Source organism: Cucumis sativus, chromosome 6 (assembly GCF_000004075.3).
Source record: "Cucumis sativus cultivar 9930 chromosome 6, Cucumber_9930_V3, whole genome shotgun sequence".
Lineage (NCBI taxonomy): Eukaryota > Viridiplantae > Streptophyta > Magnoliopsida > Cucurbitales > Cucurbitaceae > Cucumis > Cucumis sativus.
Genome location: NC_026660.2, coordinates 12,052,482 through 12,070,700, shown reverse-complemented (window position 1 = coordinate 12,070,700; position 18,219 = coordinate 12,052,482). Strand labels below are relative to the sequence as shown.

At 33.1% G+C, this 18,219-nt stretch overlaps 2 protein-coding genes across 5 annotated transcripts; one reads left to right on the top strand and one right to left on the bottom strand.

The window, feature by feature from the left end:
- The first annotated feature begins 940 nt into the window (after positions 1 to 940).
- On the top strand, positions 941 to 7,889 carry LOC101206451. Of its 4 annotated transcripts, XM_031887961.1 has the most exons (12): positions 952 to 1,180; positions 1,497 to 4,199; positions 4,275 to 4,401; positions 4,504 to 4,586; positions 5,264 to 5,508; positions 5,832 to 5,918; positions 6,039 to 6,138; positions 6,388 to 6,447; positions 6,532 to 6,592; positions 6,680 to 6,806; positions 7,223 to 7,265; positions 7,363 to 7,889. In XM_031887961.1, exons 1-12 carry the CDS (start codon positions 1,097 to 1,099, stop codon positions 7,510 to 7,512), a joined length of 3,870 nt encoding a protein of 1,289 aa, XP_031743821.1. In that variant the 5' UTR covers positions 952 to 1,096; the 3' UTR covers positions 7,513 to 7,889. The 4 variants fall into 4 exon arrangements, with proteins under 4 accessions (XP_011657123.1, XP_031743822.1, XP_031743821.1 ...); XM_004143169.3 differs by having other exon boundaries at positions 953 to 1,180; positions 6,388 to 6,592; XM_011658821.2 differs by lacking the exons at positions 5,832 to 5,918; positions 6,039 to 6,138; positions 6,388 to 6,447; ... (2 more) ...; positions 7,223 to 7,265; positions 7,363 to 7,889 and adding an exon at positions 4,714 to 4,962 and having other exon boundaries at positions 941 to 1,180; positions 5,264 to 5,386.
- A 363-nt stretch (positions 7,890 to 8,252) lies between these two features.
- LOC101214250 (asparagine synthetase [glutamine-hydrolyzing]) lies at positions 8,253 to 12,973 on the bottom strand. The gene is made up of 13 exons (XM_004143115.3): positions 12,894 to 12,973; positions 11,709 to 11,847; positions 11,010 to 11,105; positions 10,751 to 10,892; positions 10,470 to 10,660; positions 10,206 to 10,367; positions 10,034 to 10,114; positions 9,722 to 9,943; positions 9,490 to 9,624; positions 9,311 to 9,391; positions 9,142 to 9,228; positions 8,895 to 9,002; positions 8,253 to 8,804 (listed from the first exon to the last, which is right to left on the bottom strand). The coding sequence occupies exons 1-13, from the start codon at positions 12,971 to 12,973 to the stop codon at positions 8,565 to 8,567; spliced, it is 1,764 nt and encodes a 587-aa protein (XP_004143163.1). The 3' UTR covers positions 8,253 to 8,564.
- Positions 12,974 to 18,219: the final 5,246 nt, after the last annotated feature.

Sequence of the window (18,219 nt, the reverse complement as noted above, 5' to 3'; positions counted from 1 at the left end):
TGAGGTCATGTGTCTGGTGCATAGACAAACTAGACTCAAGTTCATAAAACTCACAAAGAGAACTCTATAAGTAGATGAGTTATTAGAAATCGCTTTCTTCCAATACTCCAACTTCAAGAATATCACGTGCTCCGAGATTGAACCACATTGCATCAAATCACATGTCAACCGTCATATTTTTTGTGTTTAGAGATGTAGGAGAGGTGTTGATTGAAGTGTGAAGATAGTAGAGATTGAGAATGAAGAAGAGTGAAAGGTGATATTTGGTTGCATGGGGTATTAGCTTTCAATATGTAATTTCATTAACTTCATTGGTAAGTGTTTAAAATATAGTGGAGTGTCCTTAAAGTTAAAAAATTTGGTATTTTTTAAAATAAAATTTCAAACTTTGCTATATATATATATTTGCTATTTATGGGTAGAGGTAGTTAGATGTGGATATGAAAGCTATTGAATCCTTATTCATAAGAGAAGAGGAGATATAGGAAACATTCCAATGAAACATTCCAATGAAACATTCTGAAAATCAAAAGAATGAGATTCCAAGAAAGAATGAGACTTTGGTTATGGTCATTATTAAGGATATTGGAAATTATTTAAATTTCATGAATGAAAAGATCGTTTCCAAATCCCATAAAAAATTTCAATCCCCAAATATGGAGATTCACATTAACTATCTTGCTCTCTCCACAACAGATCACGCACTTTTCGAATTCCCTTTCTGAAACTGCATGGCAGGGATTACAAACCGAGGCCCCACCAGATACGCACCTGCCACGTAAACCAAATAACACCCTGGACCAATCACCTTCGACAAATAACAACGTGGACCAATCAAATTACATTCCTTACCCTGTACTCCACCACGTACGATCCTTCCTAGTCTTGATCTCCGTTGCTACCTTGGTGACAAAGCATCAGAGATTAAAGAGTAAGAACGGTTCCTCTTCCAAACAAACCAACTTTTTTTTTTTTTTTCTTTTTTCATTATGATTTTTCTCTCCCTTTTTCTTTTCTTCCCTTTGATTCTTTCGACTTACTCTCCTTGAGTCGTTGGCGTTTCACTCGTTCTTCTGTTTCTCTACTTTCCGTTTCAATGGCGGTTCTGCAGGGTACGGGGAGGAAGAGGAAACGGATACGGAGAACTGAAAGAAGGCTTGTGGTTGATGAAAAAGTTGAGGTAATGTGATTTCGTTTTAGCCTCTTTTTTTTTTTTCTTTTTTTTTTAATGTTTTAAGTCTTCGTAATGAAGGGTACTTTTTGAGAGTAGTTTATTGCTGTATTCGACGCATTCCCTTTTTTGTTTGTTTGTCTTTTTCGAACTTTATTTCATAAGTTTTCAGGGTAACGATATATATATTTTTTCTTTTTTCTTTTTTCTTTGGGTTTTATATTATATATGTAGTGCTTTTTCTTTTCTTTTCTTTTTTGTGAAAGAGATTGAGGATTTTTCTTTGTTTATGAATTTGTTACATTATGAACCTGATTTATGGCAGGTGAGGAGTTTGGAAGACGGGTTTCTGGGTTCTTGGCATGGCGGGGTTGTTGTTGCGTGTGATAATGGAGTTCGTCTCGTGAAGTATGATCATCTTCTTCGGGATGATGGTTCTGGTTTTCTTGTTGATACTATTTCCGTTTCGTCTAGTTTAGACGATGTTAATTTCTTCTGTGGGAATGCGTATGTTCGAGGGAATATACGGCCAATACCCTCTGCACTTGATTTTAGAAAGTGGGATTTGCTTTATGGATTGTGCGTTGATGTGAATTACCAGGACGCTTGGTGGGAAGGTGTTATTTTTGATCACGAAGATGGGTCTGAAGAGAGGAAAGTTTTATTTCCAGATTTGGGAGATGAGTTGACTGTTGGAATTGAAACAATGCGTATTACTCAGGATTGGGATGAGGTTACTGGGAATTGGCAGAGACGTGGGACTTGGTCGTTTCTTGAGTTTATTGACCAATGTGAGCAAGAATCCTATCTTCCTGTTTCTTTGAAGCAAATATGGTATGAAGTACGGGGAAAAGTAGATTTCATGAAGATTAGAGAGTGGACTTCTCCCATGAATGACTTGTGGAAGGAGTTGGTGATGGAGGTTATTAAAGAAAATGTAGATGTTACTCTAAAGGAAATGCTTCGGGTTTTAGAAAGTTCCTCCAGTGTAGGATGTGAGTTAGGTGATTCTTCAATTGATATTGTTAACGTTGATGCACTTGCAATTACAGGGGAATCTGAAAAAGGCAATACAATGATTAGGACTGATTTCAATCAGGAAAATGCATTTGATGCCCCTGATTTGGTAATGGAAGAAGTGCACACACTTGATAGTTTGGATGCAGAGTTGCTGGATTGTGGCCCAAGTTCTATTAATTTTCATCTAGCTCTAGGAAAATCTCAACTGGATGATGATACCAAAATGAAAACCTCAAATCATCTAGATTTATCTTGCTACGATGAAGCATTATCTATGCTGCCTAAAGGATCATCATCTAAAGCTTCTGACGCTGAGGTACTTTCTGGTGCTAGTGGTTCCATTAGCCGTCAGCAACTTCCAATTATCAAGGATAAAAATGTAAAAAAACAGCTGAAATGTTCTGGGCGTGGAAGTCTCTTTAAGTGGGAAACTCTTAGTGCTACAACTCCTCTTGATGCTGTATCGTGCCCTGATGCTGTTACAAAATATTCTCTTTTGGGTAAAGAAAAGCCTACACAAGCTTTGGTTGAAAATGTTAAAAAGCATCTTTTGTATCATGGCTGGAAAATAGAGTGCAGGAAAGATAAGCCTACTTTTAAATATACCTCACCCAGTGGAAAGTGTTTCTATTCTCTTCTCCAGGTGTGCAAGATCTTGGAAGAACTCTCCGTTGAGACCCCCTCACCTGTTTCCAAAAATGAAACGAGAATCATGCAAGGCTCAGGCAATATGACACTCTCATCTCGTCTTGAGCGGGGAGAAAGGAGTTTAAGTCCCAACAATTGCTTTCCGACTACTCTTGATGGTTCTGGTGTCGCTTTAGGACAACCTGAACTTTTGCATAAAGCTGTCATAGACTACTATAACACGAGTCAGTTAGGCAGTAGTGGAGAGAAGGGTGTGGTTAAAATGCAATCAGAAGCAAGGAGGCATCTATTATCTTTGGGATGGGGTATGCTTGTCAGCCAAAAAGGCAAGGGAAACAGGCAAAGATGGAACTACACTTCACCACTAGGAAGAACTTGTACCTCACTTTCAACAGCCTGCAAAATCTGTTTAGATGAAGTGGGTGTCTACAAAAGTACAGACTCTCCTGGTAGAACTATGGAAAATATGTTTTTAATACAGAAGGCCGAGGTCCAGTTAGTGAGCAATAAATTTTGCTCTGCACCTAGTAATGTATCCGTACAGGAATGCTCGATGCCTTCAGATTCAATTCGAACATTTTTTGGAAAGTCTCCTGGAATATCTTCATCCAAAAGCCTCATGGAATTTAGTCCTGATAAATTTCAAAGGTGTGAAAAACTCAGGAGCATGACTAATGAATTTGATTTTTCATCTCACTTACCACAAAGCCAACATAATTTAGATGGTAAAGCATGTGAATCTGGCATCCAGACTGTATGCAAAAAGTATTTGAGGCGCATAAGGACTCCTGAAGCAGTTAAGCAAAAACTGTACAGGGGAAGAGTATCTGCAGGTATTAATAAATTTTCAGATGACATGGAGCCTAGGAGGTCAATTCATGTGTCACGCTCAAGCAAAAGAGTGCATGAGGTGGTCACGCCAGGTCCTTCACACCACAATCCTAGAACAGTACTCTCCTGGTTGATAGATAACAATATGGTGTTGCCAAGGGAAAAAGTTTATTACTGTAAAGGGAAGAGTCGGCAACCAATGGCTGAAGGAAGGATATCTCGTAATGGGATCAAATGCTGCTGCTGTAATAAGCTATATACAATCAATGGTTTTGAAATCCACGTTAGTGGTACTTCATCTCGGTCAGCTGCACATATACTGCTGGAAGATGGAAAATCCTTGTTAGACTGCCAGATACTTTGGAATAAAAAGACCAGGAGCTTTAAAAACCAAGCTTCTACTTGTGGAAAAGGTGACTATTCTAAAGATGAAAATGACTATATCTGTTCAATTTGTCACTTTGGAGGCACATTAATTTTATGCGATCAGTGTCCATCATCGTTTCACCAAAGCTGCCTTGGTTTAAAGGTAGATATACCTCTTCCTAGTTTCTTGGTTCAATATATTAGGAATTTGTGATTAGTTGACTGTGGACTATTTTAGGATGTTCCAGAAGGTGATTGGTTTTGTCCATCATGTTGTTGTGGCATTTGTGGCCAGAACAAATTGAGTGAACACGCCAATATTGTTGATGGCCCTTTCCTCACTTGTTATCAGTGTGAATGTAAATGTAGGTACTTCATCTAAAAGGTCCTTCATAATATAAGATCATGAATATTTTTTTAAGAATAACGACATTGTCTGTTAATGCTTGGATAGTTCTCTTGTGCAGATCACGTTCAATGCCTACGGGGGACCAAAAAATTTGGAAGCTGTTCTAAACCTCATTGGTTTTGTAACAAACATTGTAAACAGGTGGGTTTTACCCCTTGGTCGTCCTTATTTACTTATTTAAAGAGTTGAACCATCACGAGCTTACTACTCCATGTATTTTATTAGGGTAACTGAGAACTGATGTCTATGATGTCACAAAAATATTTAGGGCTCCGACTTCTCATTTAAGTATCGATTATCCTTGGCCTCATCCATGATGGAGAAAGAGCTTGCAACTGCATTAAGGGAAGATAGTATTCTAATATGTGCAAATAAACTTAGCTCTTACCAAACTATATTCAGTGTTTTCTTAAATTTTGGGCCGGATATTGTCTTAGGTCTCCTAAACATGGTCAAAATGAGGGAAAGAGCAATTCGATACTAAACAGCAGATTAACGAAGTCTAAGATAAAATAAAGTAAGATTAAATCGACACTCCAGTTTTCTAACTAAAATGTATAATATATTGATTTCAGTAATTATGGTTATTAGAGGAATGAGGTTCTGAGAAGTGAGAATTAACAATGGGTGGCTGCTTTTAATAGAACTATGGAAACCTAGATGATTTGAGTTTATGGAATTTACTGTTTTTCATACACTTTACCTGCACAATCTGATTCCATCAAGAATTGGTAGGCAATTATTTCTGTGTTAAGTGTAAATAACATTATGGAAATCATATAGTAACTATTCTTATGCTTTCTTGTCTTGGTCCCCAGATATACTGGGGTCTTCAAAAGCTATTGGGAAAATCAATTCCAGTGGGTGGTGACAATCTAACCTGGTCACTTCTGAAGTCCCCATCTTCTGATACTAATTATTTCAATCCTCCTCACCTCGAGACCTTAACAGAAAATCAGAGCAAGCTCAATGTTGCTCTCCGTGTGATGCATGAATGTTTTGAACCTGTTAGGGAACAACACACAAGGAGAGACATTGTAGAGGATGTCATTTTTAGTAGAAGGTGAGAAGTACTTCTAGTTAATAGATTTATTTTACATTGATTTTGCTTCCTCTTAATATATGCCGCCTGATATTGGCAACTCCCTTTAGGCCTTATTTCTTTTTTTCTTCTTATAAAATATACAAGAAAATATAGATAGGATATCTGTGCTTGTTCTATACGATCTTTAAATTTGAGAATCTTGAAATTGGAATGAGAATTTTCAGGATGAAGACTGGTATTGATCAGAAGAGTACAGGACAATTGTGGAAATAGATGCTTTCATGATCACAGCTATGAGTACTTTGCAACGTCCAACTGATTTTGTTGCTATGACTTGGCAGGTCAGAGCTTAAGCGGTTGAACTTTCAAGGCTTCTATACCGTGCTTTTAGAAAGAAATGAAGAATTAATTGCTGTCGCTGCTATAAGGTAAGCAGTATATATCTCGGTTGTAGTGAGACATGGTATTTAAACATTCCTTTGAGATGCTTTTCACTTTTTATTATCCCTATTCCCTATTGCTATTCTAATGTGGGGGCACTACCCTAGGGTCTATGGAGAGAAGGTGGCAGAAGTACCACTTGTTGGCACTCGTTTTCAGTATCGCCGACTTGGCATGTGTCACATTTTGATGAATGAGCTTGAAGAGGTAATTGCACTCTTACATTCATATGTTTTCCTTCATTTCCTTTCTTTTTTGTTTAACCTCTTCTCTCGCAACTCCGTAGCCCCTCTTTTCCCAAATGTCTTGAGGATGTACTTGACTTTAGTCAATGGCTGATAATTACTGCCATCTTTTTTGTAATTTGTAGAAGCATGATATCACCAAGTTGGTGTTTATTCGCTTCTTGTGCTCGAAAATTATGATATTTCTCATGTATTTGACATGTATTTCCAGAGGCTGAGAGGACTGGGAGTTCAGAGGCTGGTCTTGCCAGCTGTTCCAAGCGTGCTCAAGGCATGGACTACTTCATTTGGATTTTCAAAGATGACTGATTCCGAGAGATCAGAGTTTCTTAATTATACTTTCCTGAATTTCCAGGAAACTGTAATGTGCCAGAAATTCTTGCTGAAGAATACAGTTGTGCCTAGCTCATTATCAGGCAATTTATCATAGGCTTATTTTAAGTGAAGTGTATGTATAAACCATGCTTGATTATAATGTCAGATCTCTATCTCAATTTTGGCAGGGAAGTCTGAGCTTCATGATGCTGTCAACAAAAATAGCAATAGCTCTGATAATATTTGCGGATCCAGTGTGATAACCAAACTTAATCCAACAGCACATACTGAGAACAGTATTTTGAAAGAACAAGAGTATGTCTTGCCCTCAATTTTAATTGAATTTATCATTAGTAAAATAAGTGTTCCATCTCCAACATAAGGGCAATCATCGTTGAACAACTATGTAATTTGATGTGATTGACTGAGCACTGGTATTTGATAAAAAAAAAAGTCCGATTGCCTTTATAATATCAATTAAGACATGTTAGAGAGTGATTTTGAAAGTTTAAATCACTTTTACATGAGATTGATTTTGAAATGGTTTAAATCACTTTTACATGCTAAATTATTGTCTGATTTTACATTTTTAACGTTGTTTTTTATGTTACAGTTTTTTGGTTTTTGTTGAATTTGCTTGAGAAACTTTTTCTGCTTCGAACATTTATATTTCACACTAGTTTCTTCAAATCTGCTTTCTATGACCCTATTTTGCATTTATTTTTTTACAGAATCGCAGCGACTAACAACAGCCCCAGTTTGGTGATTAACTTGGTAATTTCATCGTTCTACCTTAACCAATCCCACCCTACCTTTCTTGTCTCATACATCTTTGTAGGAAAAACATTTTGTTAATTGTTCATGTTCTTAGGGTAATCTAAAGAACCATCTTCAAAACAATTCAACAAGCCACATTGAACAACTTCCCACTTGCTCAGCCGGAGACTTCAAACGTCTCCAAGAGAATACTCATGATTATTTGAAGTATTACAGGCGAAGAAAAAAGTTGATCAGTTGTTGATTGAGACTCCATTATGTTATATATTGAGCACGACCACGACAATCGCCCACGTGCATAACCCGCATCCTAGAATTATTTTGCGGTTTGGAATTTTTGTGAAACAATATAAACCCATTGTGGTTTGGAAGTATTTTTTTGTGGTTTGCGGTTTAGAGAGCTTAGTGTTTGTGTTCTCTTGTACAGAATAACTGCAGGAGGGAATTAGGGAAGCTCATTTTGGATAGTTAAAGCCTTGTAGACATAGGGTGTTGAAAATATTGACATGAATTATTAGAATTTTGATGGGGCTGATATATAAATGGTATATAAACCATATGGAAAAACAGATATTTTTGAAATTTTGTTTATAAAACGTCTGTAGTGAAGTTTTTAATTCACTTGATAGTTCTTGCAAGCCAAAAATATTTGGTTCTAACCATAAGAAATAATTTGACGTGATTTGATATAAGATTTTAATCAAATCAACGAAATCTATCAACGGTGATTGAAGAAGTTAAAAAATAATATTTGAAGTTTGTAATAATTATTGATGGTGTTGCATTTCAAGTATTTTATTCTATTGATCTTATTGACTACTAGTATACCAATGTTCATTTCGAATGTTCTATATTTAAATCAATTGACTTGTTTTTTTTATACTATTTAAAGTGGGAAATCGAGCCTATTTTTTTGAACTAAATACGATAATATTTCTATAGTTAGAAAGGTAGGGTTAATAATAAAACAAACTTGAAAACGGATGGTAATCCAACTTGTGGCCATTCTTGATTTTACTTTGCAATTTTTGCAATCACTTCATATAATTAAAATGTACATGAGTACATCCATACAATGCCCTACAGGGCAGAAGAATCTAACATAGATATTATATATTCATAGAAAGTTTTCATGGGAAGGTCTCATATTTAATGACACTCTTCTTGGAGACCTTCACACTCTTCTTGGAGACCTTCACACTCTACATTGCTCCCATATTGTTTGTACATTTAAGGCATACAAATTTACAGGACATGATTTATCATAAAGCAAGACAACCCTACTACAATCCTATACTAGCTAAGGATTTTTACTCCCGGAGTACTAACCTCCATTCTCGGAATGCTATCGATTATCTTCGGTGGGGCGACGTTGTTTACACCATTTGTCTCATCCCCATAAGCTGCAGCATGAACTCCAAGTGCAGCTCTACCTGAAGGATCAAGATTTTTGGACCAAGCAGCGTCCCATTCGACAGCCTTTGCCGTGCTGCAAGCGATGCTTGGTCCTCCCGGAACAGTCAGACGAGCTGAGTTCTGTAAAGCCATACAATGTGCAAAACAAGGTTAATTGAATTTACTAAGAATGTTTAACAGTTAACACTGTTGTTGATGGAAGTAAATTACCTGTGGGAAGAACCTCTCAAATATGGTTCTGTAGTAGTAGGCTTCCTTTGATGTTGGAGTATTTTGGGGGAAGATGTGTTCAGCATTCAACATCATTTTATCAGTCACCTAAAAGCATGTATTGAACATTCATCATCAAGCATATAAACAAAACTTCCAAAAGATTAGATTTCTAAACTTCATTCTTCAACAAAAACATCAAATGGGCTCAAAGGCTAAATAGGAAACAACGGGTTTATCAAATTACATGTTGAGCAGCATGTGCTTTAAGGCCATCGATCCAACTATATCCAACACCATCACTAAATTGTTCCTTTTGCCTGTATAAAACATGCTGTGGACAAGAACAAAGCGTTACATTCTTATTGAAGTTATAGTTTTTGTATACTACTAGAGAGTTCTTTTTTTTCAAATACCTTGGGGAGATAAGGTTGTTGCTCATCATCGAAAGCTCTCCTAAGAACCCATTTTTCAATTCGACCTTGATCACGTTTGATCTGAAATAGATTAGAAGATAAAATGAGAAACAAGAAAGGACTTGAAGATTTAGGGGAAAAGCTAATTTTGATAGATATTCTGAAGTTTATTTCTCTACCATTTTCCATTCTGGATCAATAGCCATTGCAACATTAATAAATTCCTTATCTAAAAATGGAACTCGAACTTCCAAGCCCCATGCTGAAGTTGCCTTGTTTGCTCTTAAGCAATCATACATGTGAAGTGCCTTTATCTGCAAAGGGAAAACAAAGAGGTTTCTGATATGGATGCAATTTCCCTCATCCTTGACCTTATGAAGATCAAGTAGTGCTCTTCATAAAATCATATACCTTGCGACAACTTTCACGGTGAAACTCTTCCTTATTAGGAGCCTTGTGGAAGTACAAGTATCCACCAAAAATCTCATCAGCGCCTTCACCAGATATCACCATCTTTACTCCTAGTGACTTAATCTTTCGTGCCATAAGATACATGGGTGTGCTTGCCCTGATTGTAGTTACATCATATGTTTCTATATGGTAGATAACATCTTCAATGGCATCAATCCCATCCTATTATAAAAGAAAATAAATATGTCAAAATTATAGGTCAAGGAAAGTGGAGATTGTATATTTGGTTGTTGAATTAAGAGTATGTCATACTTGAACTGTGAAATGAAACTCATGGTGGACAGTTCCCAAAAAATCAGCAACTTCTCTAGCAGCCTTCAAATCTGGTGAACCCTGAACAGTAGAGGACAAATGTTATTGCCTACGAGAATATGTCCACAATCAATAATTGTAGGAGCAGCAAGACTAAGAAAAAGAAACCAACCTCAAGACCAACACAGAAAGAATGGAGTTGTGTACCCCAATGCTTGGCAGCTCTTGTGCCAGTTAAGTGACGAGCTGTGATAGAGGCAACCAATGATGAATCAAGGCCACCAGACAGTAAAACTCCAAAAGGAACATCAGTCATCAACCTTTTGATCACAGCCTACAAAAATTTGCTAGCATGTAAGCTCGTTACTCAATAAAATTTCAAAAAGATGTTAAAAACATAGTAATGTGTCTTCAAATCCACCACACTAATTCATACGTTCTCAAATGCGCGTCTCAAAACAAGTGGATCATATGGAGTTGATGGAATATCCTCAGAAAACCAAGTTGGATTATACCATCTTTTGAATTTAGCTTCCTTGCTAGAGTAGAGGTGACCTGGTGGAAAGGTCTCAAAATGTTCACAATCATCATTCAGACCTTTGAGTTCTGAAGATATCCAAACAGAGCCTGACATAATCAAAATCGAAGTGTATTAGAAGAACGTTTGTCCATTGAACTTCAAGACGAGCAAATGAGATTCAGAATTATTTCAATTACCATCGAGTCCCCATCCAATGTAAAGGGAAGTAATCCCAATCGCATCACGAGCAACAACGAAACTGTTGTCACGCGTGTCCAACAGCACGAAAGAGAACATTCCATCAAGCATATCCACAAAATTCTCTCCATATTCTTCATACTACGTACACACCAAGAAATAAAATTATCATAATCTAATCTCACATTGAACGGGTAAATCATGGAAAATCGTATCATTTCCAAGAAAACATATTCTCATAATCATATGTATTAATACCAAATGCGAGATAACATCGCAGTCACTTCCAGTTCGAATTTTGTGGTTCCTCAATTTCTTCCTCAACTCCTCATGGTTGTATATCTCTCCATTTACCTGTTTCCAAGTAAAAACTTTTACACATTAACATGATAAGATAGCGTTTATATTTGTGTACCTATTTTTCACCTCTCAAATCTCTCATTTGAAGAAACATAACACACCCATAAATTATATAAAAAAAAAAAAAGAACTTTTACATAAAAACCACGGATCTTTAAAGCTCAAGGCGCGCAATATACTCTTCTGAGGCTTAAGCGTGAGGTGTAAAAGAAGAAGCGCGAACTCTCCATGTTATATATACAAAGTAGTACATTATAGAAATAGAGAGGTAAAAAACTTCTTATCAAAAGAAGAAAAACCCGTAATTATTAGGCTTTTGAAATCAGAATGAAAAAGTCCAAAGGTGTAGGGCTCCAGGCGTTGAGAAGTATCACAAAATTAGGTGCGGTCTTATTCTGTGAGTTCACCACCTTTTTAAGGTGAGTGTTTGAAAGGTACTTTATAAAATCTCTTTTTCTGAAAAAGAGTTGTCAAACACGAATGTGTAAGGAGTTATTATCAAGAGTGTTTACACGAAAGTATACTTCATGGAAAAACAGTTTTTTTTTTTTTTTCTTAAATCATTACAAGGAAGTCGAAGAAGTTGAGGAGGCGTACCGTGACAACGACGGACTGGTCTTCATTGTAGAGAGGTTGATCACCAGAAGCAGGATCGATAATGGCTAAACGTTGATGAGCTAAATAGCAATCTTTGTGTTGGTAAAGCCCACTCCAATCTGGGCCACGGTGTTTCAATCTGTCAAACCAACACACATAGTTAATTAATTAATATCAATCCTGCTCCAATTAATTCAATTAATCATAAAAACTTCCTTTTCCATCTCTAAATTGTTCAACAACATACCATCCCTCATACGTTTAGTATACTAGTTAGTAAGCTTAAGTCTACCCTCAACTTTATACTCATTATATTAGTCTTTCCGTCTACAATAGATTCAAGTTTAAGCTTCATCCATTCTCCGCTCTAACGCACGATATTCTAGACCCTCTAATACCATCTACCTTAAATAATAGATTGACCAAACAAAATTAGTTAAATAAATCCTAATAAAAAAAACCCAACCTGGTTAGAGATAAATTTTTATTTTCATATTATTGCAAATGTATTTTCAGGTATATACGTTTTATGTTTATATATATATAATAGAGCCAAGTCAACCTAACTTCGTAAGTTACCACCTCTAATTTTCTAACTCAATTTTTATTAAAGGTGGACCTAATAAAAAAACATACCATTTAAAAAGTTTTAAATTTTTTAAAATTGAACCAATATGTAAATTATGGAGAGATATAAAAAGAAAACAGTATTATAGATATAATAATGGCCAAATTTGAAAAAAAGAAAAGAAAGATAAAAAGTCACACTTACACGTTTATTAGACATGAGAGAGAGAGAGATGGTTTTAACTTCTTCTTCTTCTTTTTCTGTTTTTTGTCCTCAACACCATGCTTTTAACTTAACTTTCGAATGATTAAGAGTTGGTAGTTATATTATTATATATTTTCTAAACATAACCATTAGCCTTAAATATTCTGTTGTATATTTTGCATGTTTCTCTACCAAAACCATACCCCTTAGGCTTACACCAACGTAACATATTTGCACTCACTCCCCTCAAAAAATATAAAAAAAAACAAAAAAACAAAAAAACATAATCTGGAACCATCCATCCACGATTTGTATGGCATCGTTGTTTTTGTTTAAAATCCAGGATTTGAACAAGAATGTTAAAAGAAAATGAAATGCAGGGAGAAGAATAATATATAAGAGAGGGGACTTGCCGGCGAGAGAGTTCAAGGACACGAACACGTTTGGCCTGAGAATCATCGGAGCAACCAAGAACGGCGAGAATTCCACACATTTTGAGTTTAAGAAAAAAGAATGGGAGAGACGATGAATAAGACGTAAAAACGATGGTTGGAAAAATGTTCAAAAACTCCGCTGCTAAGGCAACCAATTTATAACGGGATGATCCCCTTCAAGACGTCGTCGTTTTGGTGGTATTAATCTATTATCCAGTCCGTATTTTACGTGGGTCCGGGACCACAGTCAAAGGTACTATGTACCACCACGTGTTTTCATTTGGTTCGTCTTTCGGTCCTCGTTTCCATTTTGGGTTTATCCCTTTGAAAAAGCTTAGAACTGCTGACTCAGCACTCCCTAGGGTTAAGAATACGAAATCAAAACAAAAATACATATTTCTCATAGTTATAAAAAAAATAAAAATAAAAGAATAAAAGAATAAATTTTGCTGTCTGAGTGATGGTTGATGTGAGTTTTCTTCGTTACGGTAAGGTTGAATACTATGTCATGGTGATCATTCTATTGTAGATGTTTATTTGTACTCTATTAGATATTCTTATTTTGTGAAAGTTATTTCTATATCTTTAGTTTTATTCTCTAAAATGGTTGTATCTTTTTTAAAAGATAATGTTGTCTCAAGTAGAACATGTTTACGTCTTAACTTTACAAAATAAAAAATCAATATAAATATGATAAAATGTTGATGTTAGTAGATGATTTTAAAATGTTATTCATTTTCAAATATAATAAAATAAACCAAAATATTAATGAAAAACAACACAATGTCTTTCACATCTAATTGCTTCATATTAATGTTTTATAATTATTTTACATTTATAAAAGATGTTAAATATAAGTAAAAACAAAAAAGAAAGAAAAAGAATTGTAAAATGTATATGATTAAAAATTGAAGTATAATTGGATGAAATGGAAATATAAAGGTTAGAATAACATATTTGTCAGTAAGTGTTAATAATGGAGTGGAAATTGGTTATTTTGGTAAAAGGTAAATGGACGAGCTTTCAAACTGGTCCACGTGTCTCCTCTCTCTTGTTCACTTCACGTGAGTGATGTATCCGTATACTTCTGACGTTATTTGCTTTTCACTTTTTTTTTCACTTCTTTTTTTTTAGAATAAACCTGTTGAATGCATTTATTTATCATATATATTTGTCAAATTTTGCAAAGTTTACAAAATATTTATCTTTTTTTAAAAAAAAATAATCAAGTGTAAATTGTTTGTTAAACAAACAATTTGTTATATGATTGAAATCATATTTTGATCGTAATTTTAAATTTGTTTAATTTTTCACTGCAGTTTTGGTTTTTCAATTTTAGTTTTCATATTTTTAATAAATATTAATTTGGTTACTAAAAGTTAATTTTTGCTACAATTAATTAAATTAATAATATTTTTTTTTTCATAAACAAGTATTATAGACACAACAATTTTATTACTAAAATTAGGGTGAATTATAAAAAAAAAAAATGCCCCTAAGCTAAATTCAAAGAATGTCCCCTTTTCAAATGTCCAATGGAGCATATTTTACGCATGACTCAAACACTTTAAGCCCGAGATATAGTCTACCACAGGAAATTGAGCATGCCTTTTGGACCAGTTGGTCATCTAATTATTCTAAGGTGACTTTAAAATCCTAGATAATGCTTTAGGCCAATTTTCTCTACAAATTCATCATTATAACTTCATACGATGCAATTTGAATTCGACTCTTGAACTTTCTCTAACTTTCATACTCTTTCACTATGCTTGACTTAAACATTAGAATGTGTGTGGTCAACACTACACTTGTAAACTCTAAACTGTAGCATTTCTAAGCCTTCCAATGAAACAAGTGGATGAGTTGGATTTGAGACTAGTTAAAGACTAGATTAGGTTGAAAAAGTAGTTCAAAGAAGGGCTAAAAAGGACTTTACTGTATAAGTTATTGATCCATGTTGTTCTCTATCGAGATTGGTAATTGTGTCTTAAAACTTGAGTCAATCTTAGACGAGAATAACAAGAATTAACAATGAAACTTGAGCAACATTATTGCACCAGGATGCCACAAGATAAGGATTTTATATGCATTCTATGATGTGTCTCAGGCCAATTTCGGACTCGTCCTCGAAATTACCCCACAAAATGCACATGAAATGCAACAAATTTTGGAACTCATTCAACAAATCTCAGAGCAATTCATTAATCTTGGCTAAGATTCTTCATCTACACAAATCTAGATTGATGAAATTGTCAAGATTCATCAAAAGAAACCGCACGCCTTAACTTAAAATTTAATTCTATATCCAATTGCATATATGCTCAAATGCTTCAGATTTCACAAAAAACACTATAACATAACTTAAAATATAGTCATAAACTATGAAATCATTCAAAGTAAATTACCTTCCCATATTTAAGCTTGAAGGTGACTTTTTGAAATCTGAGCATACAAAATCAGTTAAATCACTTCAATTTTAGGAGCAAACACGTTTTGTCTTAGTCGAAATGAGCACAGAGTTTAAGGTTTACAAATATCAAATGTTCTACTACTTTGGTTATTTGAGAATACCCCTTATTTTGAAATTTAAAAACAAAACTCAAAATCTCAGTGTCGAGTTCAATCAAGATGGACTGAGAAAGGATGTTGAAATTATTTTTTAAAAATTAAAGAAAAATCTCGTGTTGAGGTCGATCAAAATTGTTCACGTTTTTTTTAAAAGTGTACTACTTATGAGATGTAAAACCAAAAGTGTGTTACTTTTGCCAATTCTCATATCTACGAAATAGCATACAAATATTATCACAATTAATCATTTTAATTAATATGATAAATTAGCGTAAGTATCAAAATATAGAAAAATCACATCACCCTTTCATTAACGAAATTCTAAATATAATAACCAAAAACAAGTATTTTTAAAAGTTGAAAACCAAAACATAAGTTTGAAAAAGGTTAGATATCAAAATATAATAAGATAAAAAATTAAGGCACCAAAATAGAATTTAAACTTAATATCTAAAGTTCATGGAAAATTAGTGCAGCCACAACCTCCAATACATACATTGATGGCCACGTGTAACATTGAACACAATTATGAATTGATATTTATGCCGTTCAATATTCTTACCAATCCATAAATTCATTCACTATTTTACCAACCGACAATCTTTTTTTAAATGAGAGTTATAAAATAAACTACAAATAGGATTTACTTTAGTAAGAGATTATTATTATAATTATATAATAGTTATTACCTCAATGATGCTACATTCATACAATAAGTTAAATAAAAAAACTATTTTTAAAATATAAAGAATTTTGAAAAATAGTAGATTTTACAGAATATTATAATTTATAGCAAATTTTATCACTGATAGTCTTCTATCATATATGCAATTGAATATAGAATTAAATTTATTTTATTATTTTAAAAAAATCAGAACTTGTTTTTATTTATTATTTTTTAATAAAAACAAGAAACCAAAAAGAAAAATATATAAATTTCTTATCCATGTAAATGGTTGGTTGAAAATCTATTATTTATTGTAAACTATAAAAGATTCAATTGTTACTGACAAAACTTTAAAATTAAATAATTTTATAGAAAAATAATATATATATAAAAAAAAAAGGTGTATGAAAGTAAATAAAATAAAAAGTAAAAGTGGTGTGGATAAGATACTACGATCGGTGGTTCGCCACGAATTTTTTGTGTACGGCTAACCTCCAGCAATGTTATTCATTGTTTACTTGGAAAGAAACATTCTCCATTATTCATTTTCTAAATTAAAAAAACTATTTAGCCTTTTTTTTAAAAAAAAGTTATTTAACATTTTTAAAAGAAAATTGAAAAATATCCTAGAGTTTTTGTCATTTTTTTTTCATAAACTATAAATATAGTTTGTATTTTCTATTATTCTTTGAATAAAATTTTATTTTTTAATATAAAATTTATACTAAATATACATTAAAATTTTCACTTTTTTATGATTGTTTTTAAGGAAAAAAAGAACAATATTTTTCTAATGAAAAGAAGAGGAATATTTAAAAATAGAATTTCCCAAAAGTTATTCCAACCACAATATAAAGTATGCAAATTGAATGAGAGAAAATAAACTAAATGATAATTAAAACTACTTTAAAATAGATAAATTAAATCAAATAATTTATATTAAAAATAAGTGAGGCTGGTAAAAATAGCAAAAAATAAAAATAATAATAATATTTATGATAACAGAGTCTATGTGACTCCATTTTCTAAATTGCAAAAGTAATAAATTTAAAAGTCGATAATCCTCTGATAGTCATCTTAATAGACGTTTAATATCACTAATTACTTGTTATATTTATCATATTCGTAATATACAAACGGTGTTTTTCTAAATGTTTTTGTCATCTGATGTAATTTTTCTAAAAGAACGTCTTAAACAAAACTAATTTGGTCATTACAATGTCCCGACCTTAGCAAATTTTGGACTTGTATGTTTTTAAAATAAATTTATTTCATCTATATGTGTCACACCAAAAAAGATGATAAAACATCCTAAAGATATTGAAGGGTTCAAAATCTGTGCAAAATGTCATACAATTAAAAAAAAAAATGTCAACAAAATATATTCAAAAATTAAAAGAATATATCGTAAATCTAAAGCGAACTTAATTGAATAAAGTAAAAACTTAACATCTTAAGATCTCATTGTACGCTATTAAATATACTTTTAATTTTCTTTTTCCTTTTCCTTTTTCTTTGTCATGCAACCAAAAAAAAAAAAAAACACTTTATTTAAACATAAGGTATATGAAAATAGTTTAAATTAAGGCTTAATAAGGGTTTCAATTTTATAAATGCAAAAACTACATTTAAATTTTGGTATCCTAATTAGATAGACATGATTTTGTCATTTTTTGGTTGCATTCATCTTTTTATAAATATTATTCGATCATTCAATTGACAATTTGTTTTAAAGACAAAAACTCTTGAATTTCACATAAATATATCAATATAGTACCCCGCAATATTTTACCAAAATGATTGCTTTGATAATGTGTTAGGTACATAACCACGTTTACGAGTGAAAGGAAATTATTTTATTTATTTATTAGCTAGAAGGGTAAAGATAAGAAACACTTCTAAAATTTAAAGAGTTTACGAAAATCACTTTTCTAAAACTTAAGGTCCATAAAATACAATTTTTTCAAATGATTAGATATCAAATTCTAATTTTAAAATCATGCATGCATATATACATCGACATAGCCCATGGGCTTAATAACTTTCCTTTCATACCTAAATGTTTAATTT